Consider the following 22,260-nt stretch of genomic DNA (forward strand, 5'->3'; position numbering starts at 1 on the left):
CCCGAACGTCTACAGTCAACGTTAGTTTCTCTGGGTCTCGTCTACAATCGACGTCCCCCAGGGCCGGCTCTAGGTTATTTGGTGCCCAAGGCGAGAGTGTGTGGACAGTGCACAGTAAAAGTGTACAGCGTGTGCCCAGCTTTCATAATACGATACATACTTTTAATTAACTTGTTTTGTTTTTTTTAATTCTGCAATTTTGCGCCCCGTTCAGCAGATGGCGCCCCAGGCGGCCGCCTGTGTCGCCTGTCGGCAAAGCCGGCCCTGACGTCCCCGAACGTCTACAGTCGACGTTAGTTTCTCTGGGTCTCGTCTACAATCGACGTCCCCGAACGTCTACAGTCGACGTTAGTTTCTCTGGGTCTCGTCTACAATCGACGTCCCCGAACGTCTACAGTCGACGTTAGTTTCTCTGGGTCTCGTCTACAATCGACGTCCCCTAACGTCTACAGTCGACGTTAGTTTCTCTGGGTCTCGCCTACAATCGACGTCCCCGAACATCTACAGTCGACGTTAGTTCCTCTGGGTCTCGTCTACAATCGACGTCCCCGAACGTCTACAGTCGACGTTAGTTTCTCTGAGTCTCGTCTACAATCGACGTCCCCGAACGTCTACAGTCGACGTTAGTTTCTATGGGTCTTATCTACAGTATACGATATTTATATTCTAGTGCGTCTACAGTCGAGTTAGTAATCCCTAACTTGTTCCCTTAACTAACTTGCTGCGCAGCAATAATAACCAAACAGACAGACTTCAGCAAATGTCCCCTAAATGCTTTAATCACGGTCGGAGGATCTCAGAAAAATTTCAGAGAGAATCCTACTAGCAAATGGAATACATCAGGTTGTATAGGATAAAGACAGACACAACAAATAAGATCAAGTGAATAACTCATGACTTAACTCACGTCAACTTCTATCAATATGATTGGTTCAATTGGTAAAGCAAGCCTCCACCTTTTTACCCTCTGTTACTGGCATAAGCAGAAATATCATTGCAAAGGGTTAAGAGTTCATTTGATTACTCAATATATCATGACATAATACAGACAGTATATTTTTGATTTTGTCATGGTCAGGACTTGAGAATTTTCCATAACACAAATAGACAAAGAACAGAACGTTTTAGTATGTTCTGTCCAAAGAGGAAGTAAGGTTTATATGTTAGAATTGTTAGAATCATGGTTAGTATAAAAGACAGTTTACTATCTTATCTATTAAAAATCCATCACAACGTCATTCCTAATCACACACACCTGCACCTCATCACCATCATCACCACCTCTATAAAGACTGACTCTTAAGTTCTGTTCACTGTCCGGTCTCGTTCATTGGTTGGAAAGAGGACAACTCATCTTGCCTTCCACGATCTCCCTGTCTCGAGCGTTCTCCCTGTCTCCATCGATCCACCACCCCTGTAAGAAGACCACTTTCCAATACAGCATTGCAATTCCAACTTACCTGCTTCCCGTTCACAGAACAACAGCCCTGTTGTTGTCAAAAAACTTCCTGTATTCCATTCATCCCTGTCTCGTGAGTCTGATTCCGTAACAGTTGTAGCTGTAGTTTCTAAATATGCAGGTTGCTATTTTCCATAACAGATGCTATAGATTAGAAAAAAGAAAAAAGTCAACAGTGACCTAAGCATGATAATGAGGAGCCATCAATGGTCTTACCTGTAATTATATCCTTACTGTAACAAATGCTAAACAGTTAAAACAGTTCATACAACATAGAATAAATAGCTTTTGTCTGGATCTTCTTGGAATTATTGGCCAGACAATCAGTTTTCACCATGTGTAAAATGTGTCAGGTTCTAATGATGACTGAAAGGAAAAACCCGACCCACATTTATCCCAAAAGATGACATAGCTAAAATCATTAAGAGCCTGACAAACTGTTAAAGAAAAAGAAATAAACTATTTCAATGTGTTAAGTGAAGAAAATGTTAAGTTAAGTTAATTTGACTTCCCATAGGCACTTAAGTAGAACATTCTGTCAAACTAATAAGGTTTCAGGTGCTTAAATAATATAAAATACATCATATATCATATGTAAACAATTAATTGTTAACTAGGTTATTACATAATTGCAGTTATGGTATGAACCTACTTTGCATGATGGTAGCCTCCTGCAAGACCATTTTGCAATTCCGCTAAAATGGTTCACACTTCAACCGCCACAATGTTCAAACAAAAACACACTTGCCTGTTTCACAACTCATACAAAAGCAGCACGTAGGCATAGCCTATTTATTTTGGCGCCCACAATAACATCATTCACACTGCTCGTGCGTAGTGCCCATTTTGCCGCGCGTAATGCGCTGAACTCTGCAGAAAACGTTGGAAATGCACAATACACCTATTTATCAAAATAATATTTTGCAATATAGGCTTTTAAAAAGCAACATAAAATATATCGGCGAACTATCCTTTAACTTTAAAGGAAAAAGACTGTCTGGCTTGATGCAAGTTCCACGAGCAGCAACCAGCACAAAAACGCGGTCTATTCATATTATTTAAAAAGTTCATAGCTGCAGTTTGGTGTTTGGCTTCGGTCAGTTACCATTTGGATGTAACTGTAGTCCCGCTCTTCATTTTAAATAAGATTTCATGACGAGCTGGTAATCATTTAGTCAGTCAGTTGAATGATGTGTCAAACACTTTCTATAGAGCTGGTATGGTAAGTCCCGCCCCTTCCGAAAAACCCCGCTGGACCTCTAGGTTGAAAAATCGTCAATGCAAGTGAATGGGAGAAAATAATTATTTTCTGGTCCCGTTTGAATTGTGCCATGAATGTGAACATTGTCTGTGAATTTTTTTTATAATCTTTCATGTTACGAGTTTGACAGTATGTGGTATGATTCTTCGGCTAGCAGTTGTGGAAAAGACATAACGAGAAAGACTACATGTCGCCTATGTGACGTCACCCCATAAAGTTGACTTACCCGTGGTTTTCGCCAACCTCAACGATTTTGTCCTCTCCCTGAAAGAAGGCGGTGAAGTGCACCAAAGACACAGCCATGTTTAGCGGGATCCGTGAGCTAGTGTCCGTGTGCGAATGGTGGTGACGTTTCAAACGCGTCGAAAGCAGCGAAGAGTTGTAGTCCACAAAGTGCTCTCACACAAAGTCTAACCGTATCAAACCTCTACCCGCTAAATTGTAGCATTCTTCACACGAAAGATTATATAAAAAATCTAATTTGTGAAATCTCATCGGTTCAAAATGTTCCACATAACTTATATTAACCACTAAACAAAATTCTAATGATTTGCGTTTTTGTTTCAGTTTGCATTGTATTTTCTCTTTCAGTGTGGATAGACAACTTAACTCTCACTGGAAACTTAAACTTAGTAATCTTTTTAACCAAGAAAAATAGAAAATTACTCAGTTTAAAGGGCAGAAAAAGACGAACAGTAATGTCACAGACAACAAAACCATAAAAAAAGTCGAATTATAATAATAATTAAATAATTATCAAAAGGAACTTAATTTCAAAATCTTTTTTTTTTTTTTTCTTCCTGTAAATGTGATCAGACAAGGACTCTTGTTATTCAGCAAATACATGTCAACACTTTGGCATTTCCTTACCATTATATTGCATTGCAAAGTCATTGGTTCTTACACTATCTGCATTCCTTTGGCTCTTCCGGCTTTTGGAAGCACGACACAATGGCGAAGGCGAGACAGGAAGTGATGGATGACTGACAAATCTCCCTTAATGCGTCCTGGTTATTGCTCAGATCCTGTAATGCTGACATGTGTCATGCATGCATTAATATATGTATATTTTATAACTTAAATTGATAGAAAAAAGCTTCAAAAAGCATGGACAAGAATTTCCTTGTATTCCTTCAGAATGAAAATAAGTTCACTTCACATTTATTTGTAGGCCTATAGCGCCTTTCACTGTACATATAATTTCAAAGCAGCTTTACAGAAAATGCATGTTTACAATTTAGAGTAATCTATTATCAGAGGTGACTGTGTCAAAGGATTGTCCATATGACATAAATGTAAAGTTCTTCTTACATAATACAGTACTACCAAATGTCCAGAGTTTTGTAACCTAAAGAGCTTGATGGATTGTAGGGCGGTAGAAGATTGGTTAAATACACAGGAGCTGAACCATGCGGGCCTTAGTAGCGATACTTTGTTATCAGTACAGAACGTAATAGGTCACCAGTGTAGAGATGATAAAATTGGGGTTATATGATCATATTTTCTTGGTTAGAGCAGCAGCATTTTGGACTAACTGTGTACTGAGGATGCAGGACAACCACCTAATGCATTACAGTAATCCAATCTAGAGGTCATGAATGCATGAACTAGCTTTTCTGCATCAGAAACAGATATCATGTTCCATAGCTTAGCAATGTTTTGGAGGTGGAAGAAGGCTGTTTTTGTAACATATGAAATATAATTTTTGAAAGACAGGTTGCTGTTTAATATAACACCTATAACTGTAGAGGACGATGTAACAGTACATCCTTTTAAATACAATTTGTATTCAAAGAGATTACGTGTACAGGTTTTTTGGTCCAATAAGTAATACCTCAGTCTTATCCGAATTTAATAGAAGAACTGGAATAGAATAGAAACTTACTGGTCATCCAATATTTTACATCACATTCTGTCAACTTGGATAATTTGGAGATTTCATCTGGTCATGATGAAACATATAACTGAGTTATTTCCATGTTCCTAATTCCATGTTTTCAATAATATTACCAGCATGTGTGTATTTTTTTTATGTTGAAAATAGCAGAGGGCCCAAAACAGACCCCTGTGGCACTCCATAATTTACTGATGTTAACTTGGATAATTCCGTTTAAATAAACAAAATGGTAACGGAGACAATCTAAACCACCTTAATGACTGTCCCTAAATACCAGTCTAATTTTGCAATCGATCTAAGAGTATGTCGCAATCTATAGTGACGAACGCAGCACTAAGATCAAGAGCTAGAATTATCTTAATATAAAGATAAATGACGAAGTCATTTGTAAATTTAATGAGCACACTTTCTGTGCTATGATAGGGCCTAAATCCTGACGGGACATTTTCATAGATATCATTTTTTTGCAAGAAAGAGCACAATTGAGCGGACAACTTTTTCAAAATCAGTGTTTAATATATAGATGTATGTGTCATTCAAATACAGATGTTTTGACAAAATCATAAGTGAAAAGCAAACAGGCATATCAGTAGCTGGGGACATCACAACATTTTAGCAACATTTTAGGCTTTGTGTGGCAATGTTTTCCACTGCTAAAGCATACAGGAAGAGAATGCAGACAAAGAGGCATTTGGTCACTGTACCCACCTGTTTCCTCCCATTCAGGGGATACAGGAAAATGTCATTGTTCTCTAGGCAAGGCATGAAGTGATGTTGAAAAGATGGTTGCAATTTTATTAGCGGTTCTCAAAGCAGCTAAAATTCAGACATAAATTAAATTTGTATGTTTAACGGACACTGGCTTAGTGACTCCCTTTGCCAAAATTAAATTATAAAATTAAATGTGCACATTGTGCAACAAGGCACGTTGAACATAAACCTGGGCTGCATTTCTCAAAAGCACCGTGAGCTAAGTTGATTGTAGAGACCATTGATGGTGATGATTCTATGATCTACTTAGGCTTACAATAATTTGGGGAAATGCAGCCCTGGTCTTTCCCCAGACGCAATTCTTCAACAGGAATGTCAGGAACTTTCCTCAGGCCATCCTGTCCTCTTTCATTCTGAATGACTGTGTGGAACATTGGAGACGTTCATGTGTTTACAGAAAGCCCTGTATGGTTTCACAGCATGTCTGTGATGTTATCATCGTTACTCACATTCTCTAACCAAAAACAGTTTTGTGTGAACGTTAACGTGATAAACGACTGAAAGTGAGAAAGCTGAACTGAAAGATGGGCTGGTTTGACAGTCGGCATCTAGGGTGTGAATAAACTGAAGATGACTGCAAACAATAAGGTGTTGGAATGCCTCATATTTATGATCATTTAAAGGCTGGGCTATATAATTGGGACAGTTTTTGCATTTGAGATGACAGGAAAAAGTAAATTCACCCCTATAGGCTAGGCCTACTGCATATAAAATAGGCCTGCAGTTGATCTGCAAATACATTTTCCATATCTACTGTGGATTATTTTTGGTTCAGTAGCAAAGAACAAGGGCAAACAGTGAACAAGACAGACAATTTCACCCCCTCATGCAGCATAAGGTTTATGTCTGAGAAAGAGAGAAAAAACGACAGGTTTTCCCTGGATGGAAACCCGCTAACTAAACATTTTGCCTGGATCTTGCTCAGATTTGCTCCTTTCATGGGACAGTGTCGCCCTCTAGTGGAATGGAAAGCTTTGTGATTGAAATTGAATTCCCCAACAACATCTGAAGAAACTCGTTCCCTCAAATCATTGTCACTCAAAATGTGTAAGTAGGACTTGAATCAGATTTGCGATCAAAATATGTTGAATATTGTTTTCATTAATATTTTTTATTTAATTGACTCAAAATTATTAAAAATCATTATATAGCATACCGTACTGTGGTGTATGTGAAACACAAACTGGGGCACATTGTCAGTTGATATCAGTTCGTATTGATACTGCATTCTTGTAGAAAGGTCGCCTTTTTCCACCTTTGTTGCCATTGGCTTGGCTTGCTTAGTTGGGGACATTACATTTAACATTTAATTTAATATTCAACAATAATGTTGATCTGCCTGCACTGACACTATTATACAAGAACTGAACTGAGCTGGACGATGACATCACGGTTTTCTCCAGAGCGGTTTATAAAGGCTAAGCTATATAAATTAACTAAATTAATAACTTTTTTTAAACAAAAACGAAACATCATGAACTTACTTAAGCTGGACTGTGACGCTATTTACTTCTGGAAACAAACTTTTTTGCATTATTTTCCTGTTATCTCTGTAAAGCTGCTTTGAAACAATCTGTAGCCTATTGTAAAAAGCGCGCGTAAATGTGACTTGACTTGACTTGACTAGAGAACGCAAGATAGGCTACTATGTGATACCCCCATAATTACTTATTTAGATTTCACGTAACTCAATAAGCTCTCACATTGAAGATGGACCACAGTTGTTTTCTTCATTTTAGATTTTATTTCACTCACATTTTCATATAAAACTTTGTATGTTTTGTCTCCTCTGTAGGCAACAGTTAGCATAAGTCACTCTTACAGTGTAGAATTCAAATCCATTCAGCCTTATTAATAAAGCACCTCTAACACACACACACAAACACACACACACACACACACACACACACACACACACACACACACACACACACACACACACACACACACACACACACACACACACACACACACACACACACACACAATCAATCATAATGTAAGTTAGTTTTCAGTTACTGTAGTGGTCTCTAATCTGAGTACTTAAAAAAGGAGGAAAACAAAAAATATATCTGACAAAAAAAAAAGATGCTTAGCATTTTAGTTACAGGTACATTAGCATGTGCAACATTCAAACCTCCTTTTTAAAGCCATTAGGTTTTAGACCACTGGACTGGCGGATGTTCATATGTCAAAAACATGAACAAAAAAGAAGACTGACTTCCATCTACCATGTTTTGGTCAATAGCAGGCCCTTAGGCCACCATTTTTAAGGATACGTCAGTTTCTAGTTCAGACACTACAGACAAAACTCATTTGAGTGCAGGAATGTGTGTTGGCAAACACAGAGAGCCAGTACATTGAGATAATTCAGCAAACTGAGACTAAAAGACATGCTAACATACAACGAGGCAAAAACAAAGTAAGAAAAACACATTTTATAAACACAGCAACAGTATAAAACAAAACAAAAATCCTTCTTGTTTGATTGGTCATTTGCAAAACTCATAATTATTGCAGGTTTAGGTTTGAATCAAGCTTGGAGCTTTACAATGCTAAGTCATATGAGGGAGCAACCATGCTAACAAATTCATTATTAGCCTCACATGCTCCATTTTTTTGCTAATGTAATCTCATAATGAAGCATCTCCTTTACCTTACATGTAAGGGTGAGTAAATCAGAAGCAGAGAGATAACAGCAACATTTGCATTTACAACCAACAATGTGTGGATTTTTAACGTTTCTTTTTTTTCTCTCTCTACATATAGGCTAGTGTTAATATGAATGTGAGGCAACTAAAATAAGAGCACCTTTTGAAATATGAAGAACCCATACTGCACTCACAAACATTGGTTCATCGCACAAATCAGCAAGAATCGTTCTGGCACACATACAAACACATACACGCACATACACGCGGCAAAATGACCATTTTCTTGGGTTTCTTTAAATAATTTAGCAACATCACAGAACTCATTATACTATTTGAAGACACCATTTTTTCTTTTCATATAACCATTCAAATTATTACTTTGTCTTTAACTATCATTAAACAGGAGTGAACTAAAACAACTATAACAGAAAGCTTCTAGGAAAAATCTTCATCAACATTATTCATATTCTAAAACAAGAGGTATGTGGGAGGGATGGAGACTAAAAATGCAAAAGGGAAGAACAGCAAGGGTAAAAAGGACGAGGAGGATGGTCTTCACAGGGTTAAAATGAGGGTTTGGACATTTAAAATGATGTGCACTGTTGACAGAAAAGTATAATCAGTCTAACTTGTAATGTTGCTTAAATACCAGGACTATATAAAACTGTGGCCTAGTGTGACAAACTAAGTCACATGTGTAAGTCAACATTACAGTATTGACCTCAAAGTCTTCCTTGACTTGTCATACAATACATAAAGGTTTACATGATGTATAAGATGATCTTAGATTTTAAGTACTTGGTTTACAGGTTGAACACAACATGTCATGAGTCATATTTCAGCACAAAAGAAAATAAGCAATTACATTTTAAAAATAGAAAGTAAAGCCAATTTTAAGACCATTAAGATTTTTTGCCGTTGTGTCATTGTCAGTTAATCACATTTGTACCCAAACTTCTCATTACTGTAAAGTAAAGTAATGAGATTAGTATATTAAAGTATGAGATTCACCATTAAGAGTAATAATACAGAAATGGAATTTGGAGGTAAAATGTGCTGAACTGTTGTGGAAAAGTCACAAAAAAATCTTTATGGTTCCGAAAAAGGCTTTATTTTAGTTATGTAAAATGTCTTGTTTTTATTTATTATTTAGATTTTCGAGTAAAATGTGACCTGGACATGTTTTTATGATATTCACCCATACATAGAACTCAATATTTTTACTTTCTACCTGAAGTAAAATTACAGCTAGAATCTCTTCTGTAATCTTTAAAGGCTTGATGTGCAATAAATGTGTACGATCTCATTCACTCCTGAAAAAAAATATAAAAAAAAAATAAAATAAAAATGATTGTAAGTGACAGTACTCAAACATTAACCACATTGTCCTCGCCCTCACAATACAAAGCGGTGGTAAATAAATAAATGTCCACGAACTGGGACGATAGGCTACAGCTTCAAACGGTGTAAGGTCAAGACTACAATAATAAATCAGTAAAGAACTGCTGTGCAAATGACTTGCACATTCATTTATCCTCCTGATCCCCGTCAGCAAGTTCAAACGAATCAAGTTTTCAACGTGCATACAGAGAACAAGCAGCTTTTTCACTCATCTTCATGCTAGCTCTTAGCAAAACACTTGTACAGTACATGAAAACCAAGTATTTCCAGGATTGTTGGGTCTATTCACAGGAAGGATGCTACAAACAGCAGCCTCATCAAAAATTAGGAACCCCTTCTCTTAGCATTAGCACTGCGTTAGCATTAGCCATATGCATATTACTAATGTTGTATTCACGCCCTGGCAGAATTACCATAATTACAGAATTCTGAGGATTAAAACCCATTGTTTTAATCAGGAACTTTGGGAACTTGTGTAATTCTGAGGTTGGAACCTCTGAATTTGATTAAAACTCCATTCCATTCCAAGTTAATGAAGAGATAGTATTTTTCTGTCATAAGCAACAAAGCTGCGCATGGATACATTTCGGCGTTATGAGCATTGCTATAGAACTGAGTCAGAGTATATGAACGGCTCAGAGTTGTCATCTCATAACCGCGGTAATTCTGACGAAACGTGAACTTAGCGTTAGTATATACCCTCTGGTCAGTGCCAATTAGTTGTCAGGGTGCGCTATTGGAAACTATACAAACTAGAAGGCCATAAGAAGCCGCTGGATAATCCTGAAAATGCTTGCTCCTCGACATAAAGGCCACATTTCCCCACCAGTATCAAGTTTTGAACCGATACCATATTGGAAAAAACAACACTTGTCAGATCAGGATCTCTGCTCTTCTTGTGTTTCTTTTTTTCATTTTTTTTTTAAATAAATTATTCTATTTTTTTTCTTTTTAATTACTCATTTTTACCACAGACAACCTACTTCAAACACAGTACATGCTTATCTCCAGCTAAAATGGATACAAACCCATGAAGGTAACTTGTTTCATTAACATTGAATAACATTATGCAGAATTGTAAGATATCGCACTGTGTGGAGTAGGCTCTCTTTGAATTTAATTACTAACTTGTGCAAAACATCTGCAGAGGTGATGGGCTCTACACTTCTGGAGGAAGTTGTACTGCCTTTTCATCCAGTGCCAGGCACGTCTCGAGGCATTCCCCGTCATTTGAGGCCTGTTCTGGACAAAGATGTTCTTCGCCACCATCCTCGAAAGGTGGAGGTACTTCGACAGACAAGCTCTTGGCCGAATCCTGCCCGCAGGTTTCTTGTTTTTGCCGAACGCTCTTCGTCTCTGGATCATCACCTCCACTCACCGCCTCCTCTACTTTTGCTGGGAGCGTCTCAAAGGCTGCCGTCTCTACGTGGCCTACCTGATAGTAGAGGACAGAAGAAGGGTCTTTGAGCAGCCTCTGCTGGGTCTGTTCATCTGGATGGTTCTCTGTAATACACAGCAGGGTGGCACCTTCAGGAAAAGGCCCCTCGAGAAGGACTCCCTCAACACCTTCCATGCCCTCCATCCCAGCCTGGCTGGACAGGGCACCCTGCAGGAGGCAAAGGGTTGGGTCGGCGTTCTGCTCTTCCTCGACCTGCTGCTCCTCTTGTTCCAGTCTCCTTTCTCGTTCCTCTGCACTTTGTAGGTGAAGCACGGCCGTTTCGTTCTCACGCTCCAGGCTGTCGCACTGCTCCTCTTGCAGCTCCTGAACACTTTGGCTTTCCACATCCGAGTCCAAGGGAGAAAGAGACAGAGAGGGCGAGGAGACTAACTCTGTCTCTTCCCCACAGTCCTCTCCAGACCTAACACCTAACAGGATTCTCTTTTCCAGGTCAAGTTTCATGACAGTGTGGAGATAATGAGTACGCACACGAAGAGGGTTGAACTCAATGCGGCCGGCGGTGTTACCACAACCATCACGGGTGCAGCCACATGGGAAGGACATCCGATCCACCTTTGGAACAAGGTACAGGAGAAAGAGCAAATGTTAGCCTTTTACTTGAATAGGCTAATAGTCCAAATCACGGGTTTCCAATCCTGCCTCTAGAGGGGCACCTTCCAGCAGAGTTTAGCTCCAGCCCCAATTAAACAATCCTGAACCAGTTACTCAAGGTCTTAAAGCTCACTAGAAACTTTCAGGCAGGTGTACTGGAGCTAAATTCTGCAGTAGGGTGGCCCTCCATGAGCAGGAAGGGACACCCGTGGGCTAAGTGGACACTACTAAATAGTAAAAAGTACTTTCAAGACTACCAAGTGCCCTACCTGGCACTTAATTCCAGCCTGGCTGCAGCCGCAGTGCCGAGGGTCACAGTAGAAGCGGCAGTCACAACCACACTCCTCCCGGGACAAACGTATGGCACGCAGATCAGCCTTTTCTCTGGCATCTATACGGGCAATACCTGAGGCCCTCAATAGTGCCCGGCGCCGCTTGGTAGGAAGAGGCTGCAGGAAGAAGCAATCGTCCACCTCCACGCTCTCAACGTCCAGATCCTCATCGGATATGTCGTCCAGGGTAAGCAACTCCGCTTCAGGGCAATCTACAGTTCCATTCCGTGTCAGCTGGGAAAAGTCAGGTAAAAGAGTTCTTAAAACAAAATAGCTGCCCTACTGCAAAAGCAGAATTGTGTATGAGCAACAGGAGCTACAACCACACACAACTAACCTTTAACTTGCGAGCATTGAGCTTTTCTTGGCGTAAGTGTTGACGCAGCACATGCTTGTGGCTGCTCTCTTGTTCTCGTGCAAACTCGCCAAGGGTGTAATGTCGTATAGCGCAGTGATGGCGCGCCATGCCCAGGGAGCTGCCACCCTGACTGGGCACACTGGTGAAGCCCTGCCTTCTGGAGAAGTAGTAGACCGTCACCGCATCAAAGCGTACCTGCTTACGACCTAAAGACACTTTGTGTCTTCTGAGAATGGAGGGGGCTACAGAAACAAAATAAAGAGAAAGTGTAAACAATAATGTTACGGTCTATATATAGCTTTGGTACCCAACCTACGCCTCCTTAAATGACAATATTGTGTTTAATGCCAAAATGGTGTTCAACAAGTTTTCATCTCAAGGCTTGCTGCTTTAGGAACAATGTTATTTACCCAAGTAGGACATATTCCTGAAACGGAATATAGAGGATATTTTGGAGTCCAAAGGTGGCCTTAAAAGGGTCATGAATTAAGAAATACAATTTTCCTTGATCTTTTGACATTTAAGAGGTCATTGTACTATAAAAATATCCTGTAAGTTTCAGAACTCAAAACTTCCTTGTTAGTCCAAAAACAGTTTTTATTGAAACCAAGCTGCCAAAATGACAGATTGTGTCGCATTATTACATCATAGTGCAACAAAAGACCACCTCTGCAGAAGAAGATCAACACCTACTTGAGAGACGCAAACAGCAACAAAACGATAGATATGCCTCTGAGGATTACAAGACGTTTTGCATTGCTCAGTTACATTAAAAAAGCGTGGATCAACTTTATTTTTAACGAAGTTCCAGATTGTGTCAGTAAGACAATGTTCATTTGTTCGCTTCATTTTACTTCTAATTTGTTTTTAAACAAGACTGTTCGGCGCAGACTTTTCAGAGAGACTAAAAATAAAAGATAATGCAGTGCCAACTATATTGGATTGGATAGGATGGCAATGTTGCAACACACAAGTGTTTGTAACAATGTTTTTACCATGATATGATATGCACTGAGTATTTATACTGTGGCGCTGCAGTCAAATCTGTCCTTTCTTGTCCTTTCCTTTGCTTCGGTATTTATGGGGTTCATGTGTTGGATTATCGGATAAGGAAGAAAGCACGTAGAGAACGCTGCTTTTGTTATTATTTTGATCCAAGCCATTCGCTGTAATCCTGAATAAAAGCTTCAGTGTGCAGCATCTTCGGTTTTCTCATCAGTAAGACATTACAACACGTTTCATATTATTAAATCATGACATTGCATATGACATTTTATACGTTTTTCCCTTTATCAAAATGGATGGACAATGAATAGACTATAAACGATGTGAGAAACGATGGTACATTCATTCATAATTCCATTTATACGAAACACTGTAGGCTATCATCTGTTGCACCTTTATGTACTTGAACTTTATTTGCCACAACTTATAAAGCACAGTAATAATACGCATAAATGTTTCACATTGTTTGTAACTATGTAACAAGATATTTTACAACATTGGAAAACATTTCCCCACATGTAATGGCGGACACATTGAGAATTATTTTAATATTCAAAACAGTTACCCAATCATAGCAGTGGGCATTTACTTCCAAGTCTCGGATGTGGCACGCCTTTCTTAACTGAGTGTTTCAAAGAGAGGGCCAAAAACAGGATAGAAAATAGCATATTACTATTAAATTTGGATTTTTTGTTTTTAAATGTAAAAATAATTTAAAATACATATATTTTTAAAAAGCAGTTCTAGACCCTTTTAAAAGTATATTTTTGAAAAGAGTACCTATGTGTTAAACAAAGTAAATGCAAAAGCTTTTTCATTGAAATGGTTCTGAGTGATTTGCGAACACTGCAATAGTGCAAATGGTGTCTGAAAGTAGCTCAGGGGCGAAGAACAAAACAAAACACATGGAAATTGTTTGAGCGCTCTCATAACTTATAGCCAGGATTTTGCAATAATAATGAAGTCATAAGACTAACTTGAGTGTTCTTACGTGTTAGAGAGCTGGAGGGAGCATTGAGACTGTCGCAGCTATCAGCGCTGTCACTGCTGGAGATGTCATCATCTGAATCTTTGGGTGTGGAACACGGCGAGCCGCTGTCCACCTCCTCAAATCTGCGCTTCAGGCTGCGAGATGACACTGTCTCCATGGAAACACTGCGTCTGGAGGCATTGCAGAAAGGTACAAGCTTTGTCAGACAGACTGACAGACTATTGCTAGCTAAATTTAAACATGAACAACCATGACAAAAGAGTAGGATATGTATAAAAGCAAGAGCAGCATTTCTGACCTTTGAATGCACTTTTTCTCATATAAATTCTAAAATACTGGATGTATTATATTGTACTTTTGTCATTTCATCTAATTTCTGTTTGAAAATCTACACAGTCCTGTCAAGGAACAGTTATCTGTGAATCAATTTGGTGAATATCTTAAAAGCTAATATTGTAATATAAAAAAATATAAATATTATAAATAATATATATATAAACACTTTTGAGTTTTTTTTTCATAATTCCATAACTTTTAATAACTATTACATTTTTAAAGCAAAACTGTAATTCTTCAAAAAGTTTTTTAAATAAGATAAAAAAATAAATGAATCAACAGCTGCAATGCTGAATAAAAATACCTCATTCTGGAGGTCATAGCGACCAAATATAACACAAAATTGCAACGAAAGATTTAAACAGTGGGTTTGGAGAGGCACTGCATCTTACTGTTAGGTCATCTCCAATGGAAAACAACAGATTAGCAGGTAATTTTAGACACATTTGGACTAGAAAAGCAGGATTTCTATAGATACCTGCAAGTTAGAGATTATTTTAACAAAAAAGTTAAAAGTATAGTGACGGAAGATTATAATTTTATATTTTCAAAAAGCTGGTTTCAAGATTATATGGATGTATACAAGAACCATTCATCAAAATACATTAAACAAAAATGGGGAAAAGATTCTAACTCTCAAATAACAGAGGAAAACTGGAGAGATTTATGTGTGATACAGGCAAATCCTACAAACTCAAGATCTTGGAGGATGGAAGAATTTAGTACGATTCTTAATAACTCCCAAACAAAGTGTAAACTCAATGGCTAATCATTTTCATAGTTTTTGGGACTGCCCAAAATACATTTGGCACAATTTGCCAAGAAGTAGCGCCTAAAATTGAAAAGATAATAGGAGAAGAGTTTGACCATTCATTCATTACATTATATCTAGGGAAAATTCCAGAAACTGTTTCCGACAAGGATAAATACTTATTAAAGTGTTAGTTCATCCAAAAATGTAAATTATGTCATTCATTTCTCACCCTTATGTTGTTCCAAACCTGTATGACTTTTGTTCATCTTCGGAACACAAATGAAGATCTTTTTAATGAAATCTGAGAGCTTCCTGTCCCCCCATTGACAGAAACGCAACGACCACTTTCAAGCCGCAGAAAGGCAGTAAAGACATCATTAAAGTAATCTATGTGACTCCAGTGGGTTAACCTCAATTTTATGAGTGCTTTGTTTGCACAAAATACTAATCTCCAAAGCGCGTTCACACTTCCATCCAAACTCCCTACAAAGATCTTCATTTGTGTTCCGAAGATTAATGAAAGTCTTCCGGGTTTGGAACGACATGAGGGTTCCTTTTTGGGAGAACGAACCCTTTAAAGATACTTTTAGCAAATAGCAGGAAATGAAAATGGTTGCAGGTAGACCCTCGAACAAGGGATCAGGGGCAAGAAATTGTAAATTAAATATATTGTATGGAGAGAGACATTTATTTTAAGGCTTAGTTTAGAAAAATGTAACAAGTATTGGGAAAAATAGGCTATGTACATACACCATTGAGGAAAGTGTGTATATTTAGATGTTGGAAATGTACTGTGATTTGATATTATGATACCCATGATGACCTATTGTTCCCTGTTTTCAAGTAAAATACAATGCAACCAAAAAAGGCCACATACAACATTCTAGTAGCTTATGTAATATCACCTCTTTTGCTACCTAATGCTTGGCATTCTCTTTCTTCATCCAGTATGAAAGTCCTGCTTAAAAATCATGAAGCCAGCAAACATCACCATGGTAACTGGTTCAAAGCAATAGCCATGGAAAAACTGCATCCAAGTTTTTGGGTCTTTTCACTTCCATTAAAACTGATAGAACCTTACAAACAACAAGCCTTTGCAAGACGATAACAAAACCAGTTCAGTCAAACCAGTGAGGTCACACAAGGCTGAGTCGGGACGTTTGATCAGACCACCTCCTTAGCCCGAGGGAGCTGTGTAATACAACTGCTTTGAGCGGCTCCATGCCTGATTTTTTTTCATGATTAAACACTATTTTTAAACAGTCAGTGGCTTTTTACTGGGTTAAATGAAAAGAGTTTGGCGGTGGCTTTGAAGGAAGGTCGGCTTTTTCCATGTGAAGGGAGAAAAAAAAGATGACTTAAGAATTATGACTGACAATTAAACTCACAGCCTAATGGATTTAATCCCACACAGATTTGTGAAATCCATAAAAACTGGATTAGTTTTATTCATTCTGATTATGAAGGAAATAACATTAGCCTGACTCAGCTTGGGCATATGAATGTCTTATTCATTTTTATAATGTGATTTAATAATCAGGCCCGGTAGCCTTGAATTCACATACAAGATAAAGTACATGCCAACATCTGCCACCTTATCGCTGGTAAAAAAAATGTGTTAAGACCTTGAAACATCAAAAACAGCTGCAACAAACAACAGGATTGAATATATGCTGCTTTATGCATCAGTGTTTGACACACAGTGCGCTGCTCATGAATGAACCGTATCCATAGAAACAAGAAATGCTAAACGAGCCCATTTTTTGCTCGTTTAGCATTTCTAGTTCCCTCCCTTTCATGTGTTCCTTTTATAATTAATGCTACCGTGGTGATGCAGTAAAATGCACAGAAAATCTGTGGTGATCTACAATTAAGTTGCTAGCAAATAATGTAGTACGTCTGCCAATTATTGTGTATTCAATGAAGCATGCCAATATTTCTCTTCAGACTCAAAGCCAAACTTAGTCACACATCACTTCTATTAGACACCATCGTGTGCACTCAGTGACTTAAAAGCATATGTTTTAACATATATATTGGGTAAAGCATTATAACCATATGCACTGCAGGCAGGCAGGGAAAAAGGAAAGCTTTGCAATGGCACCAAACCTGCATAGAAGAGTCATTCACCATTTATTCACAAATTGCTTGAGATGTTTAGGTATTATATGCATTTAAACCCTAAATGAATAAGTGGTAAAGAAACGGCTGAGCAGGATGGTACAGTGATGGCTATAATAATCCAATAATCTTCATTTGAAAAACATTGATCTTGCAACCTGAGACTTACTATTGATTCTACATCAGGTATTAAAACTAGTCAGATATGCAACAAACTGGAACAAATGGGCACTAAACCCAAGTTACATCACTGTAAAACACAGTTTTAGATAGGGATGCACGGTATATCGGCCACCATATCGGTATTGGCCGATATATGTTCATTTTTGATGTTATCGTTATCGGCCCGATAATAAAATTTGACCGATTTATCAAAGCGATGAATAATGGATTTCCTTCAGCTGAGGCACTTCAGTGTTCGCCATGATTCTTTTTTTAATTGCATGAAATATGATTGAAATCACTTCAAAAAAGGAAAATACAGTTAAGTGCAACATGAACAGCACAAGTATGTCATATAGGCTACATAAGATAATAAGAACATTATAATTGTGTGCTTGGGACATGGCTTTTAATGGTGTTTTTGTTATCAGGCTCTCAAATGATATAAAAATTTGGATTTGAATTTATCGGCCAATATATCGGTTATTGCCTTTCAAATAAAGAATTATCGGTATCGTTCAAAATATTCATATCGGTGCATAGTTTTAGATGTAAAGGAGTATTAGTTCTCAATTTGTGAGTTATGATCATTGGCAAGCGGAAAGAGGCTTTTAAAAGCACTCCACTGTACCATGGAGAAAAATGGGAGCACTAGACATGGGCCTCATCCAGCAAATGTATGTAGCCCATTGCACATTGAATAAGTGACAAACGGACATCATGCACAGGCATGCATAGTTTGCATATCACAGAGATGTCCGCAGGGAGATATGCGGTAATAATTTCTATGCCATACATCCAGGGAAGCTCCTCCGTCTCTGGAAAAATAGCAGAAAAGAAAAGTCCTCTCCAATAGCATTGGAGTATGATGCCAATAACTGAAGGAAAGGCAGGTTTAGGCAAACTAACTAGTTTCTGAATGCAGCACAGGTCGTTTAAAAGAAGGGATGCAACTGCAAAGCTGAAATATGTTTGCAGAGCTCCTAACACACATCCTGTGGCCTATTTGAGGTGGACAGAAAGCATGAATAATCACCTTACAGGACCGACTACACACCAATCTGGTTGACTGGTCTGCACTAAAATAGCCCATCCTAGACATATGACACATAAACGTCATGTCTTACAAACTCTGCAGGTGACGTTGCAGTTTCTTAAAATGCAAACATTATTCCCATTCTGTGAATGCATCCATGCACCAATTCTATGCACACTGATCAGCTGGGTTTTTTAAAGAGGTCAACCAGTACAGAAAGTGGAAGATTTATTATATGACATCACATTTTACACTACATTGTCCATGTTACTACAGTTAATTATTCTAGCAATAATGTGCATTTACAAAACATGTAAACGTCCAGCAATATGAACACTGTATTGTAAAATGTGACTGCATCAGGCTGTGGTAGTATAGTATATAGTTTTAATTGTACTAGCACATAACCACATAGTTAGCATCCATTCCATGTAGAACCTATTTATTAGACATGTAGCATTTGTAACTAGTGTCAGATAAGAAATGTCACTATAGTAACAATTGGGATAGGTACTAGTAACATGTCAAACAAGTAAGTAGCCTACTAGTAATTCTGGTACAGAGACTAGTAATTTAGAAATAAGTACCAAATGAATAGGTACCAGCAACAAATCTATTAGATCACTAGTCTGGGGTAGATAGTTAACATCTGAACCACATTTTTCTATGGAACGCAATGGCAAAAATTGTTTCCAGACCTGGATTAATGCTAGTGGCAGATAAAGAGTATGAAACAGTACTAGTAAATACTAATATCTATTAAGTGCTAGTAAAACATAGACACTGGTTAGTTTATAGGAATAGGCCTAAATATTAAAACAACTTGCCATAGTGTGACCCAATATGATTGGGATGACACATCACATAATTATCTGTCCCATGATTTTTTATTTTTTACTGGAAAAGACAGACAGAGGGTCTTATGACAGAGCAGAAAATGGCATGCTGTGTTGCAACCGGTCCAATGATCAACCCATTTTCCTCGTTTTTCTTCGTAGGCTTGGCTGCAAGGGGAAAGACAGGCAAAAGTGAAACACAAAACCTATCTCATACACTTACCTTGGGCAGAAATAGAGAGCCTTTAAACCGGCGAAGCTGTCGCTCGTTCCGTGCTTCCTTTATTTGGATGGTTCTCTTTTTGGGGGGGATTTGGAGCCTATTTCAGCTTTAGACTTCCACAAGGTTACAAAATGACAGACAAAAGCGACTTCAGCCCATCGAAATGGCCAGACCAATGAGGAAATATATCAGTTTATTCACGAAAAATTAAGCATCGTAAACAATGGATATTAGTCTTGACATGGTCTATAAATGGGGGTCTGTGTATCAAGAAGCCTATGCGAGCATTTAACGTTGCGATCAAGCTCTGTAAAGATTAAAAACGGGGCAGACGAAGACAGACAAGAACCTCATTCACTAAAAATTAAAAATTCCGGCGTAGATGCATCCAATACATGCAGATAAAATCTCTAGGTGATCCTTTAAAATGCCTGCATTCAAAAAGACCAAATAGAGCCGAGCTTCGGGTTTTTTCCCCTCCGGATAGGTGGTTGTGTTCTGCGCTATGTTTAGACAAATCGCAACGTTATATTTCCACCTCGAAGGAAAGAAAAAACAAAAAATGATGTGTACTATCTGTCGGCCCGAGGACCCTATGGGCCTCTCTTCTGCCCCGGTTTGTTACAATGTAACAATAGAGTAAGGAATGCCGCACGGGACCCATATATACTTATTGTGACGTCAACGACGTGCCGGCGTAGAGGCTGCCGGGAAACGTAGTTCTAAATAGCCTATTGTTAGCTTTGGAAGGTCCGTTGTCTTCCTCGACAAGAAAACGGATATTGTTTCTCTGGGCGGTTTTATTTGGACACAAGGCGTGTAAAACAATAAAGGGATATTTTGTCTCAAACAGACGTCTCGTCTGTGACAGTTACGCTAGTCCAGCTGGGCATATTTGTAGTTCTAGCTTCGTTTTCTTTTTTTTTGACAGCTCGGTTTCTATGGAAACTAAGTGAGGTCGTTCTCAACTAGTCAAGCACTATTAGCAAGAGGCTGATACTGAAAAATTTATGAAAAATATAAAAATATAGGTGGGTGAACCTCAGTGTGTTTAGAACACGCCGGGTTCATATTTCAGCCACAAACGAAAAAAAATCACTGGTTTTAATATTTTGAGGTATATTTTGACAATTAAGCAAAAAAGAGAGAAAAGACAAACAAAAACCTTTTAAATCATAATTATATGTACACCACATTAATATTTGTTGTTCTGCATTTATGCAGATTTACATAATACTGTATTTTATAGGAGTTATTTTGTATTTTTTACTGTCAAAAAATATATATTTTTTATTTAATTTTCTTTATGAAATACAGAAAAGAAAATATAATTTGTTTCTATTGATTTTGTAGTTAACTGTTACAAGATATATTTTTGTGAAATTCGCCAAGGTAACCAATGTCTTTTGAAGCCATTCTCATCTTATAAAAGCCCATAAATTGCTAGCAGTGGTTTTAGCCATAGAGTCTCTATTCTGTTAAGCATTGTGTGAGAAAAAGTTAATGGAGGATACAAAACAAAACCGCTTGTTTCAAGGTCATTTTAATCATTGCAATGACATGGTAAAGGGTCACAGACAATACCTCGCATCTTTACCATCTTGGTCTGGCTTGCATCTAGCACTAACCATGGCTGCCTTTTCTCATGCAGTGCAATATTTCTCCCCTTTACCCGACCTGAAAGATTAGTAAATCAGTGGTCATATCCAAAAGGAAACAAAAAGAAAGTAAAACATGATCTCTCTTTTTATACTGTAAAATAATTCTCTGGCAAGTCAGAAATTTGTAAAAAGTATTCTAGTACATGTAACAAGGATGAAAAAACAAAAGTGGAGAGGGGTGTTAAGCACAATGTTAAAAAAATAAAATAAGACGCACATATATAATGCCCACTGCTGCCGTTCATCTGTAAAATAACGTGCATATGCAGCATCAACTGAAGAATCATCAGGGATCAAAGCTACAGAACCTAATATCATGCCCAACAGTCATAAAGAGTCACCTGAACAAGCCTTAAAAAAATAATAATTAACAATTAACTTGAGGAACATCAGCGATTTGTGTAGCACTGCTTCAGTCAATTAAAGGTAGGGTGGCATTATCGATCGAATTTCATTCTGCGATCTTGTGAACATCTGTGATCGTGTCAAGATCATACGCTAAACCATTTTTCCACAGGTGACAGAACTGACGACAACGTTCATCATGAGTGGATGCAATTATATAAGCGTCCTTGGAATCTCTGTCTCCGTCTGTGACATAACTTTCCACTTTTTACAGAGTTGTTTATAAAGCGTGTATTCATTGAGACGTGGACTGCACTTCACATGGAGTTCCAGCGTATGCAGCTAAAACACACAGAATGACATCCAGGCAGTCAACACCAAATAACACTGAATTTAACGCCAGCCAATTCTCTGTTTGAGCCGGTACGGCCTTAGTACATAATTACTTTAGACAAAATCTAATTTTTTTCTGCCTTTAAAAAAGCAACAAAACAAACTGATGCAAAGAAAGGTAATAAAATAGAAATTCTATGATATGTTCTTTGCTAAATTTCATCTTTTTGTAAATGGGAAGAGGTTGAAAAAGGCAGCACGCACTCCACAGACA

The 22,260-nt window shown here is 38.1% G+C and overlaps 2 protein-coding genes across 2 annotated transcripts in view; both read right to left on the reverse strand.

The window, feature by feature from the left end:
* Positions 1 to 7,131: 7,131 nt before the first annotated feature.
* Positions 7,132 to 20,283, reverse strand: csrnp2 (cysteine-serine-rich nuclear protein 2). Its single transcript, XM_081386925.1, has 5 exons — positions 19,648 to 20,283; positions 14,180 to 14,349; positions 12,163 to 12,425; positions 11,763 to 12,059; positions 7,132 to 11,454 (listed from the first exon to the last, which is right to left on the reverse strand). Exons 2-5 carry the CDS (start codon positions 14,334 to 14,336, stop codon positions 10,603 to 10,605), a joined length of 1,569 nt encoding a protein of 522 aa, XP_081243051.1. The 5' UTR covers positions 14,337 to 14,349; positions 19,648 to 20,283; the 3' UTR covers positions 7,132 to 10,602.
* An 899-nt stretch (positions 20,284 to 21,182) lies between these two features.
* Positions 21,183 to 22,260, reverse strand: part of tfcp2 (transcription factor CP2) — a 12,735-nt gene continuing 11,657 nt past the window's right edge. The window contains exon 16 of the mRNA XM_081386927.1: positions 21,183 to 22,198. Coding sequence (XP_081243053.1) covers positions 22,112 to 22,198 — 87 coding nt within the window. The 3' untranslated portion in view covers positions 21,183 to 22,111. The remainder of the gene's footprint in view (positions 22,199 to 22,260) is intronic.

Source organism: Scardinius erythrophthalmus (genome assembly GCF_964197995.2).
Source record: "Scardinius erythrophthalmus genome assembly, chromosome: 15".
In the NCBI taxonomy this organism is placed as follows: Eukaryota; Metazoa; Chordata; class Actinopteri; order Cypriniformes; family Leuciscidae; genus Scardinius; species Scardinius erythrophthalmus.